This window comes from Micromys minutus (assembly GCF_963924665.1).
Source record: "Micromys minutus genome assembly, chromosome: X".
NCBI classification, from domain to species: Eukaryota; Metazoa; Chordata; class Mammalia; order Rodentia; family Muridae; genus Micromys; species Micromys minutus.
This window is the reverse complement of record NC_137970.1, coordinates 479,513-500,111: the sequence shown is the minus strand read 5'-3', so window position 1 is coordinate 500,111 and position 20,599 is coordinate 479,513. Positions and strand designations below refer to the sequence as shown.

The 20,599-nt window shown below is 35.5% G+C and overlaps 1 protein-coding gene across 5 annotated transcripts in view; it reads right to left on the bottom strand.

Annotated features, from left to right (window-relative positions):
- Positions 1 to 20,599, bottom strand: part of DMD (dystrophin) — a 1,259,848-nt gene that overhangs the window by 793,780 nt on the left and 445,469 nt on the right. For all 5 annotated transcript variants that reach the window (XM_080910294.1, XM_080910293.1, XM_080910296.1 and 2 more), the window contains one exon: positions 8,681 to 8,845. In XM_080910294.1, the coding sequence (XP_080766420.1) occupies positions 8,681 to 8,845 (165 nt within the window). The remainder of the gene's footprint in view (positions 1 to 8,680; positions 8,846 to 20,599) is intronic.

The following is a 20,599-nucleotide window of genomic DNA, read 5'->3' as shown; positions in this document are numbered from 1 at the left end:
TAATGGAGTCTGCTATATTATAACAGAAAAAAACCTAATGAAGCTCTCTCATTATTCCTATTATCAAGTAGATTGACAAATACATTGTAGTAGGATGCAGAATAACTGAGTTTGAAAAGTCAGAACTTTTTTACCAAAAAGACAACTGCAAACTCTATAAATGAACCAAAAGTTAGGTGAAGTGACAGGTTACTTTCTGATGTTGCCCTTGAAAAAAAAGTGAATCAATAGGGTTTGGTGCTTCAGTCTTTTAATAGCGGCAAAGAAATCTCGGTGAGACTGAGGCCAGTTTGGTCTATTTAATGTGTTCAAAGCTAAGTCTACATCAAATGCTTCTGTCTCAGAACCAAACTAGAAACAATGAAATATACCATAAAATGGCACACACAGATCTTAATTAAGGTTGGGGAGCCTCAGTTAATACACTTGAGTACAGGGTTGACAAACACTTTTTTATCTAAGTCCACTAAATAAATAACAATACAAGATGAGGGAAATATCACATCAATAAGAACATTATATATGATAAACTATTCCATATAAAGTATAACGGTGATGCAAGTATTTCAGGAATGAGCGCAGAGAGTTTAGTGACTGTGGAAAGATGAAGTTGATACTTTAGCAGTGTAACAAGTATCAAACCAGGGATCAAGTTGTCCCCTTATTCTTCCCATCGAAGAAAGTCATCTTAGAGAATGATCTTCAGACTGGTGTATTTCCCTGGCTTTATGAGAAGACTGTCTTAGAGCTACGAGGGCAGGAATGGTTATGAATGAATTCATTTTCTAGATTCTCAGCCTCTTTAAGTGTTTTACCTGGCTCTGTCACTATGCTAAATTGTTTTTACATTTTCATAGCCCACTATTTGTCCTATGGGAGTTCTCCCCACTTGGAGGAACAACTTTTTGGAATATAATAATGGTCATTGATGCTGAGACATAATTCAAAGATAAAACTATATCTCAAAAAGTGGTAATTAAAACCCATTTTGAATCAAGAAATCATTAACCTAACACTTGCTCATTTCATTAATAAACTTGTTTCTGATAAAATCTCTCATGATGTTGTTTAATATTAGTCACAAACTTAACATGTCTAGTTATTACTAGCCATGAATGTTCATGATAATTGCAAATACAAATCAATTTAGTGGATTTAAAAAATATTGAGAGAGCTTTACTGTCATAAGAAATTGTTTGTAAGAATTGAAGTTCATAGAGATATATTAGTCATACAAAAGTATGACAGTAGTAAATAAAAGATGTTACAGCATCAATACATGCTGTATTAGGATATAATTTTTGAGAGAAGTGAAATGAAAGTGGGGTTTAAAGAAGAAGCAGTATATCATAAAATATCTATAAACGATAAGTTTGTTCATTCACATTTAAGAGGATGATGGTAGATAATATATTGTTTTGGTGTTTGGATCACATTGGATAAATTCATAGGAGTAAAATGGTCATTTTATTTATATTAACTTATTTATAATTTTTAGTTTCGAGAATTTCATACATGAGTATGCTGTATTTACAATATTTCTGCCCTTCTTTCTCTATCTCCTATTACTCTCTTCCCTTCTGTTCTCTTTGGTTCTTCTATAAACACAGAAACACACATATACACACACACACACACACACACACACACACACACACACACACGTATCTTTTCTTCTGATATATACCTACCAAAACCAACTTCATGGAGTAAAAACATTTATTTGGTTGACAAGTTACATACAGTTTCTTATGAAGGGAAACCAGGGAAGTAGCTTGAGGTGAGAATCTGGAGGCAGACACTGACAGTGGGTTTCTACTTACCAATATGAAGAAGGCATTTTACATATTGAGGTTCCTCCTCATAAAAATTTAGCTTGTGTCAATTTGGAAAAAAAGCCAAAACATACATAGAAAACACAATAGACATAGAAAACATCCTTTAAACATCAATTTTGTAACTCCAGGGGTTGGAATATATAGGGAATAAATATCCAATTATTTATAGTGTCATATGAGGCAGACACACATGGCATTTAGCTGAGGCAAGACCCTTGTGGGGGACATGTAATGTTTGGAGTATAAATAGGACTCAATGAACAATGATGGTGTGCTTGCATAGCTAGCTTTGAAACACTTTGTTGGTCTTGTGTCCTTGCTTATCTTCACTTCATTGAGAGAGGCACTACAGAGAAGTTTTGCTGGTGTCCTAGCTTGTTCTGTCCCCTCTAGATGACTTATGCTGATTAAGTAGAATTCTAGTGGTTTCTGCTAGATAATGCCACCACTGCTGATTTGTTTGGTATCATGACACTACTAAACTGCACTGCTGGCATCCTGACAAAGGAGATTAAAATCATCCCCCATTGCTTCTTAGCCTTTTGGCTAACATCTGAATGTGAAATTACCTCTCCCCCAAACTACTTCTAAATAGGTTCACATCCTTTTATCTTATTTACTTCCCCTTTTCCTTATTTTTGGATGGTGGGCTAGAAGGAGGCTCAAGGCATTTTAAAACCCTTAGATTTCTAAAAATCCAAGCACACAGAGAGGGATTCTATTTTATAAACTAGTTTTAGAAACTACTTTGTATGCAAGAGAGGTTTTTATGGAGCCCTCTTCTTGGGATTTACACGGAACACTGAAATTCTTACAAGTCACAAAAAATATAGTAGATTTCTCTTGGTCAATCAAGTGTTAATACAAAATATATTTGCATAACTTGTTCCAAGAATTCTCCCCTAAAGAAATAGCAATTTGTATTCTTGAGAAGTTCACTGTTTTGTACAGATGAGTTGGAGAATGAGCATCCTCTTCTGGTTCTCTGCTATTGTCTGTCAGTGGATTTGTTTTCTGGCAGTAATGTTCCTGCTTGTTGAGATTTGAGGCAGATGATCGGGATCTTTAGTTCCAGGTATATACATCTATGACAGAAACTTCAGGCTCTTGCTGAGTTAGGCTGAAATTGTGTGCTGTGGAGTCTCCTGGGACAAATGGGACATCTAAGTTTCATAACATTCTTCCCACAGGGATGGGTATTAATATTTAATATAAAGTCTAGCTATGCTACAAGTTATATGTTTCCAGATAGATTGGGACATTGACTATATCTCAGCCAGGTACTGTAAGGATTGTACAAATTTAGTTTATCCTTGCATGATATCTTATAAGGTTGCAAGGAATCTGGGCTACATGAGGTATGGTTGTACACTATGTTATACCATAAACAAATTGGATATTTTATGCCTTCAGAGGGACTCTAGACTGAGATGGCTAATGCGAGGTCTCATTTCTTTATCCGAAATTGGTCTGAAGCCTCTGTGAAATTATTCATGAGATGAAAAAATATTAAAAATTTTTTTAAAAACTGGGAAATGATGGTTTTAATTGTTATAGTCAACAGTTAATATTACCTGTATTTATGAAATTTCTTACTGTTTTTATTTCTTTTCTTTCTCCCATTTTCTGTCTCTCATTTTCTATGTCATAATGAGACTTGTCCTTGGAGTTTACTTACATTATTCATTGTTTCTAAAGCAGAACAATATGGTGGTGAGCAAATGTTTTGTAATGATTACAATCTTCTCCACCAGAAAAAATACTGGAAGACAGACCTTGTTCAAAAGCAGAAGATTAATTGAAAACAAGACTCCACAATGCAGCTTTCAGGATACTTCCATCCATGACTAGGCATAACTCTACATTTTATCTAAATGGATGCACCTGTTGTGGGTTCGCAATGTCCCTATATGTAAGTCCTCATTTGTCCTCTGCAATCAAGCCCACTAATCTCTCAAAGTTAGATTTTGGATTGGTTTCCTTGTGTATCTGGGGTTAGTACACTTTCTCTTGCTTTTCTTAGAAAAAGTCAATACAAGAGTGTTTGAAGATGCGGGTGTATGCTTACTGCTAAACTGGCACTTGATTGTCTCAGAAAATTAGTCAGTAACAGTTAAATAAAAGTAATACATGCACGAATAATAGTGTTAGAAATGAAATGGACAACAAGAATAAACCTAGTATATAAAATGTGCCACCTACAGAGTGTATTTGGTGAGGGAAAAATAATTTTGTCTCAAAGCAAAACAATGGGTCCTTCCAGATAAAGAAAGGAATAAATATATGGTATCAGTCTCAGTAGACTTAGGTTCATAGAACAGGAATGTTATATTACATAGTCAGTGATTGCTATGGATTTATTTGTAAGCTCCTTATTAATAATGAGTTTTAGCTCAAATATAACCCTAGTGAGAAATTAGTTCAAAAAGTTTTTTAATTACAAATATTCTTGTATTAGAGATATATTCCTTATAAATTAAAAAAAAATGCTAAGCCTGGGGGAAGAGGTGTGTAATTACAGCCGCTCAGAAGCCTGACAAATTCAAGGTGTACTTGAGCCACTTACTGAGGCTCTATTATGATACTAAATATTAAGAGAGGCTTAAAGACATGGATAAGTGGTAGAAAGCTACCCTAGCACAAATGTCCTGATAGGTTCAGTCCCTACTACTACAAAATACTTGTCATGATATGTACTCAAGGTGTACAGCAGGATCTCCCACATCTCCTTTGTTAGTATATCTTCAGTTTCATAAACCAACTTTATAAAGTTGTTTAGGAGCCCAGGTTTCCTATGAAAAAATAGATACTGACGGTTTCTTCCTCACCATAAATCTCACTTCTTCTTCTTCTTCTTTTTTTTTTTTTTTTGAACATTTGAACCAAATGCTCTTCTATTGTGCAGCTCTTTTCTGCCTCTTAAAAATACAATCTCCCTTGTTCTGACTCTAGAATATCTGGCTCAGAGGATCTTCTTACTCATCATTTCAACGGTGAGTGAAGTAAACCTGTGCCCTGATGTTCAAGTTTGTGGAAAGTTTTTGGGGCAGGGACTAACTTCAAAACACATCACTGAGAAACATATATGGCCTAAATGCATTCATAGAAACCTTATGCATTTTTATACTAACTCATCTTACACTTGGAAGCTCGCATATATTGTTTGTTTATTTTCCAATGTTGGGTTTGGGTTTGTTTGTCTTTAGTTTGTTTTCTTTTAGAGACAGGCTCTCGGATCATCCAGACTGTCCTCAAACTTCCTATATAGTTGATGATGGTCTTGAAATTCAATGTCTTCTGTGTCTACCTCCCGAAATCTGGAATTACTAGCATTTGCCTGCTTTATGCAGTGCTTCATGTAAGAAAACTGAGCTGCACTTCAAGCCCCTTGTCTTGTTTGAAGAGAACTGTATCCATTTCCTTTCTGCCAGCACACAAGTGCTGAAAAGAAGTCTCTTCTGCCTGTTAAACTGTCCACTACAAACCTCACTACAATAGGAATGCATGGTTTAGTTACTGTAGTGGTCAGTTATTAGGAGTTTGTCATTTGTCTGTGAATTTGACATTACAGACAATTACATTTCTAACATGGAAAGGAAGAGCCAACATGTTGGGTTTATTTATAGACCACAGAAGAAAGGCCATTCTTGAACACTGAAATGCCACCACGGTCATCAATATGCAAGTAACCTATTTACTAGGCTTTAACAGAGTGAATTACATATTTTCTCTACCGCTATTTCAATAAAAAGCTAGAAAGCAGTGGTTAGACTGTTATATGCCGGATAAACAGTCTACTTCTAGCTCATTATTGAAAGCTTTCATTAAAGATTAAAAGCATAAGACTCTTTATAGAAATTCTAAACTGGTCCCTGGATCTTAGCATTCAATTATAATTTGTGAAATTTGAAATCGACATAGTTTATGTCTAAATTGAGAGTACACTTGAAGATCAAAATTCAAAGGCATGCCTTCAAGTGGGCTGACTGATGGGAAAGGGCTTCATTTTCACCCTCTACATCACGATCTCATTGATTATGTTTCTCAGTGTGCTAAGGGTTCTGCGAGGTGATTTTCACGATGAATATTGCTATTTGTAGGATTTCCTGAATAGGAAGATTTCGGGAGTAAATTGTACAAACCCAGTGCTGTGTAGTCAGGTTTCTTTCTTTTTCTTTAAACTTGGGATTCATCACATACCTTGCTGTATTTCATCAATGAGAATCAAATGTCAGTCAGGCAGTGCTGAGGTTCCTGTAGGACATTACATATTCTTTTGTTTTCTAACAGGAACTCAGAGATAATGAGAGAAAAATTAATGACCTGAATGGCAGGGTGCCAGACCTCCTGAGATTACCATGACCCTAATACATAGAAAAAGAAAGGTTCTTTAAATGAAGAAAATGGAGCCAGGATGAAGCTAGCTGCTTTCATAACTAATTTCTTTGCAATGACTTATAACTGAGATTTTTAAAATGGCAGTTTAATTGCCTGTGTTAAATAGTTGGCATGTTCTCCAAACCATTCAAAGGCCCCATTTTATTTTTTATTTTGGGTAAAGCACAGCAAAGATTAACCCATTTTATCATTTTTAAATTTGAAAGTAAACATTTAATTTCTTTAAGCAGAGGAATATACAGCGAGCCTAAATACTAGGATTCATAATTAAAACAAAAAGATAAAAAGGTATAATCTTAATAAATCGTTTACTAGAGAGTAGAGACAGAAGCTGGACACAAAGGGATAAGAATTGGTTATTACTAACAGAGCTAACTATTTCTTGATTATAAGACAAAGGAGTTTGCAATTACTGGGAGAAGCTCTCCATTTAGCAGACACATGGTCACATGTCCTCTTGGGTCTGAATACAGACACAAACAGAAGAAAGGGCCTTAAGGAATATATTTTTTTAATCTACACTCCAAAGATGAAAAACAAAGCAGAACAAAATAAAACAATAAAATCCCAAAAAACTCAGAATGTGCAAGGAATGTACCAGAGTTTTCTGCAAGGCAAGAAGCAGCTGTTTCTTCCCTCAGTGATTTAAACTAAGCTGCAGGAAGTAAATAGCACGACATCAAAACACTGCACAGCAGTGAGAGAAGTGGCATGTGGCTTTGATAATGAAGTTCATTAACAGAAAAGACTGTCTTCTCTGCAGACTGTAAGACCCGTTTGTCAGACCTGTGTGCTGTTGATAAACAACTCGTGTGTCTTTTAAGTATCTGAGACCTAATTGGGGACAGAAAGAAGTGGTAGAGAGCAGTCTAAAGTCACTTTGGTCATGAAATTTTGTTTTTCTTTTCATAAAATGGGCAAAGATAACCCACATTTAGTACCTACTATTTTTTTTTCTGAAAAGACACCTGTTGATGAATAGACTTTTGCCTATGAATTACAAAATTTATAAAACGAAACATGGTTACTAGTTGGGTGGAAAGAATTTGTGTTCTTTCTTATTTGTCATATAAAATCAATGACTTAAAGAAAATAATAGATCCAACATATTTGGAGATCTGGCTCAATTTATGGTACACTTGGGTCAAGTATTTGTACTTCCTTAGTGAGGTGGTTTATTCAATAATGAAGCAACCAGAATTGATGAGATGCAACACTGATGATTACATGAGTGTCAACTATATCAGCAGATGCTGTACACTAACTAACTGGAGAAACAGAATCCTTGAAGAGATTGTGTCTCTGAATTGAAGATCTGTTTGGTCTACTCATCCCTTGTGACCGTGCATGCATGACTCAGTGTAGAATGACTCAGGCATTAGAAGCCATGTCTTAATGTCAGGATGTCCAATATATTTTTGATGTACAGGCTGTCTTCTGTATATATTTTAAAGTTAACTGAATTTGTTACTGGGTAAAGGTTATTGTTACTTGTGAGTTTGATTGTCAGACTGAATTGCAGGCCATGGCAGTGACTGAGTGAGCAGGCTTGAGTTTTTCCTGGGGAAATAATGTTTGCCTATGACTTACAAAGTACCATGTGTTCTCAGTGCACAGCTAACAGAGTGGTTGGTAAGAACATCAGGAAAACAAGGTAAAAAGAAAGCACTGCACTTTCCAAATATAACTCAATTTAGCTAGAACAAACCTTTCCACCACTCTTATTTTATTTAGTCTTTAAAACGCAACTTTCTCAGATGTTTAGGATGAGAACTTTAGAGAATAATCAGTTGTATATAGGACATCTACAAATATATACATATTAAGTATATTTGGAGCAGAGATGGAAAATGGACTGTGCTAACAAATCAGGTGTGAATGTTAGAGTGACTATTTTAATAAAGATGTCTAGTAAATGCTAAGAGATGCAGGAAATGCTAGTTAAATAACCATTACAATAACACCAATCATAATGTTAAAACAATTCTCTACCTGACAAAAATTTAGTGTCTTCTAATACTTTCCTAGCCCTATATTTGTGCTTTCTGATACAAAACAAAACAGAACTCTACCAAATTTAGTTTAGCAAGGATCAACTCCAAATTAAATTCATTTTTTAGTATCTGGTGTTTTCTGCTCATTCTGGTTTGTCTTTGGAAACCTCCCATTCATTTAACAAGAATCTTCTCTACCTCAGTTGCTTCCACTAACCATGCTCCTGGACAAAGAATTCCTGTTTTCCATTTGGAATTTAGACTTGCTCCCTATCTCAGCCTCTCTTCTATAAACTCCATTTCAGATATTGATGTATTTATCGTGATGAATTGAATAATGTTTTCTTTGTTCTGTTTTAAGGAGTGTTGAGATTCAAAGAAATGAACAAGACTCAATTCAGTCGTTGAGCCACCCTGCCAGAAATGAAAATATAAGCAAGAAGTACCCACCTTCAGGTCAGATGGTCCTGTTTGACTTGGTTGGTTATAAATTTCCAACTGGTTCTTAATAGGAGAGAGCCACAGGAGCAGGTGATCCAGTTGCTCTTCAAGCTGCCTAAAATCTTTTAAGTGAACCTCAAGTTCTCCTTGTTTTTCAGGTAAGTCTCTGGAGACCTGAAAGTGAAAAAAAGATAAATAATTCTCATATTAAAAACAGCAAAAGTATTAAAAAACAATTTGTTGGTCTGTTTATCCAACAGTATGTTACAAGTTACATATATGCAATGTTCCAATATAAATAACATATTAGGAATCATTAGATGATACTCAAATCATTGTATATAGTACAGACACTAATGACTTTTTCTAAATGTACAATAAATGCCAGGTGTGTCACCTTACATTTGTGACACTATTACTGATGCTAAATTATTCTGCTTATATACAGGAGCCTAGCATGGCTGCTTTCCAAGAGGCCCAACAATAAGATGTAATAGTCAGATACTTACACCCAAACAATGGACAGAAGCCAGGGACCCCTGTAGTTGAATTAGGGAAAAGCTGGAAGAAGCTGAGGAGGAGGTTGATCCCAATGGAAGATCAGCAGTCTCAACTAATCCAAACCTCTGAGATCTCTCAGACACTGAGCTACCACCATCCAGGAAGCATACAGCAGTTGATATAAGGCTCCTGATACACATGAAGTAGAGGGTTGTCTGGTCTGGCCTCAGTGAGAAAAGATGTGCCTAACCCTTGAAAGACATGAGGACCCAGGAAGTAGGGAGGTCTGGTGAGGTTGGGGGGACATTCTTTTGATATTGGGGAGGAGGAATGAGTTTAGGAACTGTTAAAGGGCAAACCTGAAGGAAGATAATGACTAGACTGTGAAATAATAATAATAATAATAATAATAATAATAGCAATAACAATAACAATAATAATAAATGCAAAGAACAATACCACATAGCCTCAGGAAGTAGAACTTTAATGTCTCCTCTCTGTAGCACAGCAATGAAAATGATAGAGTGGGTACAACAAACATCTGAGGACCAAAATACACTCAGAGCACATGCTGTCCCAACAGGCGCCGCACCATATCATGAAAATCCTTTGAGAGCCATCTTCAGGGTGCTCAGATCTCTCTAAGATAGTGTACTTGAGTGAGAAAAACAGTGCCTTCACAGTCTAGGTACTCAGCTGAAGTGGAGGTACCAGCAATACTCAAAGCAGCAATCGGCGACACTAGTCTGAGCTAGTCATCCCAGTTAAGAGAAGCTATGCAGTGGTAACCTAACACAGGAGATCTAAGGAATGAGCGAGAACTCTGAATTCTGCCTGCCTTACACTCTCATGTAAGGAGGCTCAAGTTCTCCACATATCCTGGGTAGCAGGAAAGGGACACAAGAAAAGCAAGGCAGGGCTGTTTTGGAACCTGCCTGTGCACTGAATACGCATTCGAGTTAGCAGTAGATCCATGGAAAATGTGGAAGCCTTTGCAGGACGTAGCAGGGTCTGACTGTGGGCCCCACACTCATGATACTGAAGCAGAAAGAAAGCAAGTAAGACCATCCTGGAGTACAAAACAGGATATTGTCCCAAAAATGTAGGAAGGAAGCTATAATTTTACACATTTGAAACCAGGTGTCCTCATCAGTAAGGCAGTCATTACAAAAATAAGGTACCGTACCATCTATCCAACTATGTCTGAGAATTCTTACTCATTTGTGTTTCTACAATTTAGATTTGGTCACCTATAATACAAAGCAAACCCTTTCCCCAATGAGCTATCTCACTGCAGTTGCTATATAGCAATTTCCTCCTAGAATAAAAGCACCTTATCCTACAAAAGGCTCCTAAATCAGGAAAGTAAGCAACTCAACATAGCTTCAGGAAATAAAACTGACTAGATTTGCTAGGTCCCTCCCTGCTAGAGTAAACAATAAATTCTTACTCTTCTGAGGGGGTAGAGTCCACCTCAGAAGAAATTAAGCTGAGCTGCAAAGAATTTGAGACCAGAACAGTTGCCAGAAAGAAGCAGACACAAGCTCAGTTACCTGTAAGAGAGTTAGAACAATTGAGGCCCTGATGCACCTGTAAAGAACACTCTCCAATCTGTTGAGCTGTCGAAATGCTATGTAGTGTGTTCTACATTTCCCAGCTTTTGTGTTAAGCATACTGGGGTAGGTCTTGGCAATGAAGCTGTCTTTGAGTCATTTCTGCTCCTGTGAGTAAATCCAATAAAGCTTTACAGTTCACAAAAAGAAGAATCATTGGACAATACTGAAAACACTGCATATAGTATAGACACTAATGACTGTGTAAATGTACAATATGCACCTAAGCCAGTTGTAGTGCCTCACATTTGTGATTCCAAAATATGTGTGACTGAGGTAGCTGAACTGCTGTGTATAGGCAGCTAACTTGGTATATAGGGCAAGTTTAAAGCTAGTCAGAGCTATGTAATGAGATTCCATATAAGAAAACACACATTAAAAATAACTTACCTGTACTTACTCAGATGTATAATCCAATTAATTGACATAAAGGAGCACATTCCTAAAACAAATTCTTATTTACTAAGAGTGTATGCCAAGGACAGAGCCTCTGAAGTATTACAAAGACATACACCAAATTATTGAAGATTAATACTATATCTCAATAACTAAGTCTTCTCCCAAGTAAGTGTGATTTATAATTCTAGAATATAATGAAATTTAAATGAAAGAAAAGTATATTTTGTTGGCATATCAAGAATTTCTTCTACTATATTTTCCTTTAATTTATATTTAGTAAGAATCATGCAAAGGAATAATTTACTTACAAGGAAATTAGTAAGATTATAAGTTTGTGAGGCATGGTGTAAAACAGTGAAGCAGACATTGAGAAACATGACATTTGGTTGACAAATTAACACAATGATTACTGGTTATTTTTATGGAGGGCTTAGTATATATTAAGCACCATGGTTGAACGTCTCAATTTCATTCCTCCCTTTAATCTCTCAGGACTGCTTCACATAGCTCCTGTTCACATTTAAATTTTAAACACAGATAATAACATACTTGACAGATGCCAAATACCTTTGGAAACCATATGCTATAATATCATACATTGTTAGAGCTCATATAAGTTACTTTGATTAAAGCCTGATTTATGCTTTTGCTTAAATGCTAGCCCAATAGCTTTGAGATAGTGCAGATACATTGTTAATCTAAGAACTAAATAAATTAATCTTTAAAAATTGCTTAGAACAATTCTCTATATGACAGTGAAGTAAAATGGTTAAATATTAGCAACAATTGTTCAAACTCTTGGGCAAAGAGAAAGACAGGATAAGCAATACTGAGACTATTTTTTTCAGAATATCAAAAATTAAAACTAATATAAATGGAAAACTGAGTCAGGCCAGTACTATCAGGATTCAGGGCCTTCTTTCAGACTGATGAACACCCAGAAGAGTGTCAGAAGTGCTTTCCCACCTGAGCCCAAGGGTAAGTCTCCACTTCCTCCTCCCACTGACTATTGGGAGAGAACTCCAGGAATTTTCAGGGCACAGGAATCATAGTGCTGACTGCAAACAGTCTTTTTGAGCCCAAAGACAGACAGAGCTGGTCCAACACCATCAGGAATCACTGCCTACCCACAGAGAGTTGAAAACCCAAGAGCAATTTCCCTGCTTAATAGATTGGCCTACAAACCCACAGAAGAGACAAACTCCAGTCAGAAACAAGATCACCAAATATCACAGATAACAAGATGGCAAAAAGCAAGTGCAAGAACCTAAGCAACGGATACCAAGAAAACCTGGCAACATCAGAGCTCAGTTCTCCCACCACAGAAAGTTGTGTATATCACAACACACCAAAAAAAAAAAAAAAAAAAAAAAAAAAAACCAAAAAACAAGATTTGGACGTAAAATCATACTTCATAATGATGATGGAGTTCCTTCAGAAGTGCATGAATAACTTCCTTAAAGAATTACTAGGAGAACCAGGAGAACATGCGTAAACAAGTAGAAGCCCATAAAGAGGAAACAAAAAAAATCACTTAAAGAGCTAGAAGAAGACAACCAAACAGGAAAGCAAACTGAAAACAGAAATAGAAGCAACAAAGAAATCGGAGAAGCAGTGCAGACAACCCTGAAGATAGAAAAGAAATCAGGAGTCACAGATACAAGCATTACCCACAGACTACAAGAGATGGAAGAGAGAATCTCAGGGGTAAAAGATAACATAGAAAAACCATATCAGTCATCAAAAAGGCAAAATCAAAAAGCTCCTAACCCAAAATATTCAGGATATCCAGGACACAATGAGAAGACGTAGGATAATAGGTTTAGAAGTGAGCTATGACTCCCAATTAAAAGGCCCAATAAATATCTTTAAGAAAATCTTAGAAGAAAATTTCCCTAACCTAAAGAAAGAAGCAACTATAAACATACAAGAAGCCAAACATACAAGAACTCCAAATAGATTGGACCATAAAAGAAATTCCTCCCAACATATAATAGTCAAAACACCAAATGTTCAAAACAAAGAAAGTATACCAAAAGCAGTAAGAGAAAAAGGACATGTAACATATAAAGGAAGACCAATCAGAATTACACCTGACTTCAACAGAGTATGAAAGCTAGAAGATCCTGGAGGTACAGACATCATACCGACCCTAAGAGAAAACAAATCACAGCCCAGATTACTATATTCAGCAAAACTCTGAATGAAGAGACCAAGATATTCCAAGACAAAAACTAATTTATACAACATCTGTATAAAAACCTAGTCCTAAAAAGGATAATAAATGGAAAACTCCAATAAAAGGAGGGAACTATACCCTATGTAAAGCAAGAAAATAATCTTCTTGCAACAAAACCAAATGAAGACAATCGCACAAACATAACTCTAACAACAAAAACTAACAGGAAACAACAATCAGTTGTCCTTAACATCTTTTAACTGCAATGGACTCAATTCCCCAATTAAAAAAAAATTAGACTATCAGAATGGATAGGTAAAGAGGATTCAGCAATTTGCTCTATACAGGAAACTAATCTCAGCAACAAAGACAGACACTACCTCAGAGTAAAAGACTGAGAAAAAATATCACAGGAAAATGGTCCCAAGAAACAAGGTGGAGTAGCCACTCAAATATCAAACAAAATATATTTTCATCCAAAAGTTATTAAAAAGATAAGGAAGGACAGTTTTTACACATCCAAAGAAAAACTATCAAGAGGAACTCTCAATCCTTAACATCTATGCTCAAAATACAAGGGCACCAACATTCATAAAAGGAACTCTACTAAAACTCAAAGCACATGTTACACCAGACACAATAATAGTGGGAGATTTCAACACCCCACTCGCACATGAAATTAACAAAAGTTATGAAACAAATGGGTTTAACAAACATCTATAAAACATTTCATCTTACAACAAAAGAATATATCTTCTTCTCAGCACCTCACATTACCGTCTCCAAAACTGACCATATAGTCCATCATAAAAGAGGACTCAACAGATGAAAAACAAACAAACAACCCCCACAAAAAAACCGAAATACTCCCGGACATCCTATTACATCACCATGGACTACTGGTCTTCTATAACAAAATAATTGACGAAAAGCCCATATACACATGGAAGTTGAACAATACTTACTCAATGATAACTTGGACAAGGAAAGAAATGAAGAAAGATTTTAGAATACAACAAAAATTAAAAGCTCTAGAAAAAAAAATAAAAGAGCAGATACAGCCAAGAGGAGTAGACAGCAGGAAATAATCAAACTGAGACCTGATATCAACAAAAAAAAAAAAAAAAAAAAAAAAAAAAACAAAAAACAAAAAGAACTATAAAAAGAATCAACGAAACTAAGATCTGGTAATTTGAGAAAATCAACAAGATAAATAAACCCTTAGACTAACTAGAGGGCACAGAGAGAGTATCCAAATTAACAAAGTCAGAAATCAAAGGAAAGACATAACAGAAACTGAAGAAATTCAAGATATCAGATGCTACTACTCAATAAAACTGGAAAATTTAGAGGAAAACAAATACACCACATGGTCATCTCACTAGATACTGAGAAAGCATTTGACAAAATTCAACACTACTTTATGTTAAAAGTCTTGGAAAGAAGAGGAACCCAAGGTCCATACTTAAACATAATAAAAGCAATATACAGCAAACCAACAGCCAACATCAAACTTAATGGTGAGAAACTTGAAGCAATCCCACTAAAATCAGGGACTAGACAAGGCTGCCCACTCTCCCCCTACCTATTCAACATAGTACTGGAAGCCCAGGCCAGAGCAATTAGACAACAAAAGGAAATCAAAAGTATACTAATTGAAAGAAAGAAGTAAAAACATGACTGTTTGCAGATGACATGATAGTGTATGTAAGTGACCCCAAAAATTCCACCAGAGAACTCCTACAGCTGATAAACAAGTTCAGCAAAGTGGCTGGATACAAAATTAACTCAAACAAATCAGTAGCCTTCCTCTACTCAAAGGACAAATATGCAGAGAAAAAAATTAGGGAAAAGATACCCTTCACAATAGTCACAAAGACTATAAAATATGGGGGGTGTCCCTAACAAAGTAAGTGAAGGACCTGTATGACAAGAACTTTAAATCTCTAAAGAAGGAAATCGGGGAAGATCTCAGAAAATGGAAAGATCTTCCATGCTCATGGATTGGAAGGATCAACATCTTAAAAATGGCCATCCTACCAAAAGTAATCTACAGATTCAATGCAATCCCCATCAAAATTCCAACCCAGTTCTTCATGGAATTGGAAAGATCAATGTGCAATTTCATATGGAATAACAAAAGACCTAGAATAGCAAAATCCATCCTCAACAACAAGAAAACATCTGCAGGAATCACTATCCCTGACCTCAAGCTATATTACAAGGCAATTGTGCTAAAAACTGCATGGTACTTGTACAGAAATAGGTACGTGGATCAACGGAATAGAATAGAAGATCCAGAAATGAGCCCTCACATGTATGGTCACCTGATTTTTGACAAAGGAGCAATAAACATTCAATGGAAAAAGGACAGCCTCTTCAACAAATGGTGTTGGTCCAACTCGCACCCAGCATGCAAAAGAATGAAAATTGACCCTTTCTTATCTCCTTGTACAAAGCTCAAGTGTAAGTGGATCAAAGATCTCCACATTAAACTAGACACACTGAAACTATTAGATGAGAAAGTAGGGAAAACCTTAGAACATATAGGCACAGGAGAAAATTTCCTGAACAGAACACCAATGGCTCAAGCTCTAAGGTCAAAGATTAACAAATGAGACTTAATGAGATTGCAAAGTTTCTGTAAGGCTAAGGATACTGTCAAGGAAACAAAACCGCACCCAACAGATTTGAAAAGATCTTTGCCAACCCCACATCTGATAGAGGCCTCATACCCAAGGTATACAAAGAACTTCAGAAGTTAGACAGAAGAGAATCAAACAATCCTATTAAAAATGGGGTACAGAGCTAAACAAAACGTTCTCAATTGAGGAATATCGAATGGCTGAGAAACATCTGAGGAAGTGCTGGACATCCTTAGCCATCAGGGAAATACAAATCAAAACAACTCTGAGATTCCACCTCACACCAGTCAGAATGGCCAAGATCCAAAGCTCAGATGACAGCAGATGCTGGCGAGGCTGCGGAGAAATAGGAACACTTCTTCACTGTTGGTGGGGTTGTAAACTGATACAACCACTCTGGAAATCAGTCTGGCGATACCTCAGAAAATTGGACATAGTACTACCTGAAGACCCAGCTATTCCACTTCTGGGCATATGCCCCAGAGACACTCCAACATACAACAAGGACACATGCACACAATGTTTATAGCAGCCCTATTTATAATAGCCAGAAGCTGGAAAGAACCCAGATGTCCTTCAGTAGATGAATGAATACAAAAATTGTGGTACATTTACACAATGGAGTACTACTCAGCTATCAGAAACAATGACTTAACCAAATTCTTAAGAAAATGGATACATCTAGAGAATATCATCCTGAGTGAGGTAACCCAGTCACAAAAGAACAGACATAATATGCAGTCACTGATAATTGGATACTAATCCCAGAAAACTCTGAACACCCCAGAAACAACTCACAGACTATATGAAGTTCAATGAAACAAAGTCCCCCCCAAAAGAAAAACCATTATGCTTAATCTTTATACACCAAAAAAACCTTGACTATTTCCAGGTTACATCTTGTTGTTCATGTACTTTATGTTCATTGTAACTAGTAAGATCTTAATGCACACAATCAAACCTTTAAAAAAATCTAGTACTGACAAAAATGCATTCATATACTTTTATGCAAAAATGATTTTTAAAATCTGTACATTTATCTTTGTTTTCAAAAATAAAGTTGTTCAATTAAAAATATATTAAATAAATAAGTAAAAATTTAAAAAAATGTTCTTTATGATAAGAACTTCAAGTTTCTGAAGAAAAAATTGAAGAAGATTTCAGAAGATGGAAAGATCTTACATGTTCTACATAGGTTTGATTCATAGCTCTGTAAAAGAGACTAATTATGGTGGTAAGTTCTTGAAATTCAAGAGAGGAGGCAGGGACAGGTAAATCTTTTCTGTCTGACTAGCCAAGCAGAACTGACAAAGTTCTGGTTTTTGTCATAGTAAAGAATACTCCTTGAAGTTGACTTCTGGCCTCAGTGTAAATACATCTACAGCCATACTAAAACATGTACACATTTACAATAAAATAAAGTAAAATGAAATGAAACAAAGCAACAAATTAAAGCAACTGTAGAACTAGACATTGAACAGAAAAAATATTGCTAGGCACAGTTTTCTAATGTATTGTATACAGCAGTTTTTATTGTTAACTATCCTATTCATTTGTTTCTCATTTCACTGTAAGATTTGTAAAACAATAATGGTTGATAAAATAAAAAGTATATTGTAGTTATATGCCAGGCTTTCAAAAATGGTAAACTTTTTATAAAGTCATGAAGTGATCCCTTAATGACACAGCTATTGGGATTATACCTTTAACGTAAGCAGACTTTCTTTGTAAATGTGTGCGTTTTATTCATAATGTTTATAGACTTATATTTGATATGTACCTTTCAGTTTAGTTGAAACCACTTAATTCTCTATTAATAAGTCACAATAGTATTAATTTTATTGTAAAATAACTGCCTTTCTAGACATGGATTTTGTTACTGTTGCCAAAGACCTCAAATACATAAAACAAAATGTGGTAAATTTGTAGCATTTGTAGCAAGATTTCAAAGTCAGTAAAATTTGATGTACAGTAAAGACTTTTGTAGTCTCCAGAGTACTGTGCCCTTATTTCCACACTAAACCCATATTGGCTTTTCAGTCAAACTTGGTTCTCATGAGGAGTATTTTTGTTCATTAATTTCTTACATTGCTGTCTAAGCAACTAACTTCATGCCTTAAAAATTCTTAATAATACACATAGCACCTAGAAAATAGCTTCTGATTGCTTGCCTTGATTTAAATCTACCCTAACATTAGGTAACAAGCCATAAAACTGCTCCCAGTGGCATTAGAAAAGTTAAGCGAATTGGTGAAATTGATTTGCTCAAACTTGAATAGCTCCTATTTATCTTCTAAAATGCATTTTATAGGGATTTCCCTCCTAACTATGCACCTTTACTACACAGCATGATTTTGATTACATACTGTTTAAACTCCAGGGACAAGAAAACCTACAAAGAAGTCAAAATGTAATTTTTTATGGCAAATACAAAATCTATAAAATGTTTTCTAAAATTGTAACCCCATATTTGTCTTCCTTTCCCAGGCATGCTCACACACCACATTTTTCCATTACAAATTTTGCTTTCTTGAACAATGCAGACAGATTACCCTTAGATTTTTTTTTAAAAAAATAATACTTTTGATAATCTTTCTATTTAATTTAAAATACTTGATCAAAATTATTACAACATAATATTCAGTTGATTCCTGAGATGTCATTTTAAAATCATTGTTCCAATGATACAAGTTAAAAATAATTTTACCTTTACACAAAACAGTATACGTTGGAGACAAAAAGAGAAATGTGCATTAGATGATTATATATCCTCAGTTTTAAAAGTTCTATTTAAAATTATCATTGCATACATATAACTTGAAATTTAATTAAAACAAGCAAACAAACAAAAATCCCCAAAGAGTATCTTTTTCATCTGAACTTATATTATTAAATGATAGACTAAGGAAGGGGAGATGGCTTAGTAGAAAAATAATTTGCTGCACAAGTATGAGAAATATGTTTAGACATTTTGAACCCATTTAAAGTAAGAAGTGGTAATATACATCTGCAATTCTTCTCTTCCTACAGTGCGAAGGGTGCCAGAGAGAGAAGGGTCTCCTGAAGCCTGTCAGCCAAGGAGCATCACTCTGTGTACTGGAGTGAACAATAAGATACTCAGTCTCAAAACAGAAAGCAAGGACTGACACATGAAGTTATCCTTTAACTTACACACACAAATTACACACACACACATATATATATACACATACCACACACGGTCAAACATACATCACACACCACACACATATACCTGCCACACACAGAGGACCCCCACAGACACACACACACCACACAGACTCACACACCTCACATAACACACACATAACACACATATCATACAAACTATGTGCGCGCACACACGCTGACCACATACAAACACCACTCACATACACACATCACCACACACAGATGCACACACAACACACATACACACATACATCACACACACACCACATGCACAAAAACAAACACACATATACTAAACACATCACATACCACACACATAGACACACACACACCACAATACCACACATATATACACACTCCTACTACACACACCATATATACCCCCTACAACATAACACACACACACACACACATAGATACACAAAATCACAGACACACCCCTCACACAAACAGATCATAAAATCTGTTTAAATAAAAACTGCTATTAAATTGAAAAATGATCTCTCTTCCTGAATGAAACCAACTTGCTACAATTGTTTTTTTTTTAACAATAAGATTGAAAAGAATTTTTGGAACCAATTGTTTCATCGATATAGGTGACATTAGTAGTTTCTCTGTATAATATTCTCTACTACGACAACGTGATGAACTATGTTTTTATACCACAAAATAAAATGCACATTGCATTATCTAGTAAAGGAAACCTGCCTAACAAATGAGAAAACTGATGTCCCTGAGATTTTTAATTGTACTGATGACACACAAAATAATATGATAGAAAGTAGTGACTCCTGGAGGCGTTGGTGCTTAAGCAGGTGTTTATTGTTTTTTTAGAACAGGAGGAGGGGTTAACATTGCCAGGAGGAAAGCTAATGTTTCATGAGGTGTGTGGAAAATACAAAGAGGGCAAAATGGATCGAGATGGAGATTACTAGTAGCCAGAAAAGAGAAACTTTGAAAGACAGCTTATAAAGAGACTTGAATATTTGATTTTGTTTTTTATGGAGGAGAAAAAAAAATCACTGAAGAATTTAAAGTTAAGGCAATTTTATATTCTGCCCAGAGTCTTGCTGTCAGCTCATTTTCACAAGAGTCTAGGGCAAGGGGCACTGAAATACTGTTCTTTGATCAAGTTCAACTGTTACATGTGTTTCTATAGTTTAGCGCTAAGAAAGGTTGTTATATTTCAAATAATCTAAAAAGGATAGATGATAGATGAATATTAAATGAAACTAAAATTTATGACTATAAATATTTATTGAGACTTGGCTATGAGCTTTTTCTTTCTAGTTGTTAAGTGTTGGATTTTAACACCATAAAAATGCAGAACATAGGGTGGTGGTAGAGTTTATATGGTCAGCAAAGCATAAAATATTTACTCTCTGTACCTTCACAGAGAAGT